Source organism: Mytilus edulis, chromosome 6 (genome assembly GCF_963676685.1).
Source record: "Mytilus edulis chromosome 6, xbMytEdul2.2, whole genome shotgun sequence".
NCBI lineage: Eukaryota > Metazoa > Mollusca > Bivalvia > Mytilida > Mytilidae > Mytilus > Mytilus edulis.
Window position 1 is genome coordinate 22,927,684 of NC_092349.1, and position 1,801 is coordinate 22,929,484.

General features: G+C 33.9%; 1 protein-coding gene across 1 annotated transcript; it reads right to left on the bottom strand.

Moving 5' to 3' along the window:
• Positions 1-401: 401 nt before the first annotated feature.
• Positions 402-1,505, bottom strand: LOC139527365 (bifunctional 3'-5' exonuclease/ATP-dependent helicase WRN-like). Its single transcript, XM_071322754.1, has 2 exons — positions 1,196-1,505; positions 402-621 (listed from the first exon to the last, which is right to left on the bottom strand). The coding sequence occupies exons 1-2, from the start codon at positions 1,483-1,485 to the stop codon at positions 453-455; spliced, it is 459 nt and encodes a 152-aa protein (XP_071178855.1). The 5' UTR covers positions 1,486-1,505; the 3' UTR covers positions 402-452.
• Between the last annotated feature and the right edge of the window lie 296 nt (positions 1,506-1,801).

Genomic DNA, 1,801 nt, shown 5'->3' on the forward strand with positions numbered 1-1,801 from the left:
ACAGAATTAGTTCATTAGAAAATTCTCCATCCCTGCCTGCTCTTCCCATCTGCTGAACAAAAGTATCAATAAGTCGAGGCAAATTGAAATGTATAATGTTATGAACCCCAAAGAAATTAACGCCCATTCCTGCAGCATTTGTACAAATAGATATACGAATATCTCCGTCAACTGTCATATCAGTTCGGATTTTGTCCTTTACTTTTTCATTTGTTTTGCTATGAAACATTTCAAAAAGTTTGCTGTTATGACCAAATTGTTAAATGAACATTGCATAGATTTTTGAAACCTCTGCTATACTTTCACAAAATATTATGTGCCTTTCAGTTTTTTCTTTTTGACTTTTTAGAGTGTCTATCAACCAAGTAAACACTTTTTCCAGATTGTCTTTATTGGGAATACATAATGAGGAAATCTTAATGTTTTCACGATCTGGAGAATCCAAAATAACTTCAGAATGTGCACGGAAACACAACAGTTTCGTTATTTTTCTCCTTTGGCTTGCTCCTGATGTGGCGGTCAATTAATGCAGCCATTGATGCATTTGGACATAAAGATCGCAATTCACCAATTCTTGCAAACCATTCTCTAAATGGTTCCTCTGTGTCATAACTTTTTCCCCTGAAATAAAATTAATATGATATACAGCTAGGTAATTTGTCAGAATATATTAATATTTTAATATTTTTTTTATAATACATGTATCTGATTGTAACACTTGGCTAGCAAAGATGCTAGTGCTGTATTTTATGTTTTAGGACATACATGTACATGTATTTACAATTTAACATTTTCTGGGTTTAGAAATAAAACAATACTATATGTCTAATACTAATATAAAACAGTCCTTAAGTTAGTAGCCCGTAAATCAATCAGCAGTTGTTGCTTGTGGTACAAAATATTTAATTTTTTTTATTTATTGTTGATAATTTAGGTTCATTTTATTTGTTGATGACTTTGTAACAGCTGGCTATATGCTGTTGGTTTTGCTCAATGTTGAAGACTGAGGGGAGGCATTGATGCCTATAAAATTAGTTGTACATGTACCACGTCTCCTTATTTTAACATGGTTCACATGTGATATTGCATGTAGCTTTCCTTTCTCACCCCTTTTCTTATCACATTATATATATAAAAAAATTGAGAAACAAAAATAATGCCTCATTCGAACATTTATAGTTTTAAAACAACCTACCATTGTACTACCGTGTGTGCCTCGTCAACCACAATCAATGCCATATGTTTCTGGTATACGTCGGATTTCAATATTTCTCTCCATTTGGTGTCTCCGACAAGAACCTCAGGACTTCCAAAAACGAAATCATATTTTCCTTGTTCAATTGCTTCATTTTCGGATACGTTTTTGCCTATATATGTAGCTTTAAATTCTAACTTTTGGAACTTCTCAGACTGTTCTGACAACAGCGGAGCAATCACTAAAACCGTCGATCCAGGTTTAATCACGGCAAAACTCTCGTATGTCATTGATTTCCCACAAACACATCATTTCCCTCCGAAATTGCTTTAATAGACCACTTTCGAGTTCATCCGTCACCGGAAAAAACTCGTCAATTATACGCGCCTTTATGACGTCATTTACCAGATAGAGGGGGTCGCCTGTATCCCTGCACTATTTACGTTCATCAAGCGTCTTGGTGATCGTCACTGTGCAGGATAAACTAGAAATAATGGTTGTTCTTAAGTACTTAATGACAATTCCCTAATGACATATATCAATGCTGATTGTCAATTTTGAGAATTCAATTTGTCGTATAATTCGTACAATATAGAATTATAGTTT

Coding starts and splice junctions, on each gene's coding strand:
- LOC139527365 (XM_071322754.1), bottom strand. CDS start 1,485: ATGACATACGAGAGTTTTGCCGTGATTAAACCTGGATCGACGGTTTTA. Junction 622..1,195: donor GCACACACGGTAGTACAATG/GTAGGTTGTTTT, acceptor ATTTTATTTCAG/GGGAAAAAGTTATGACACAG.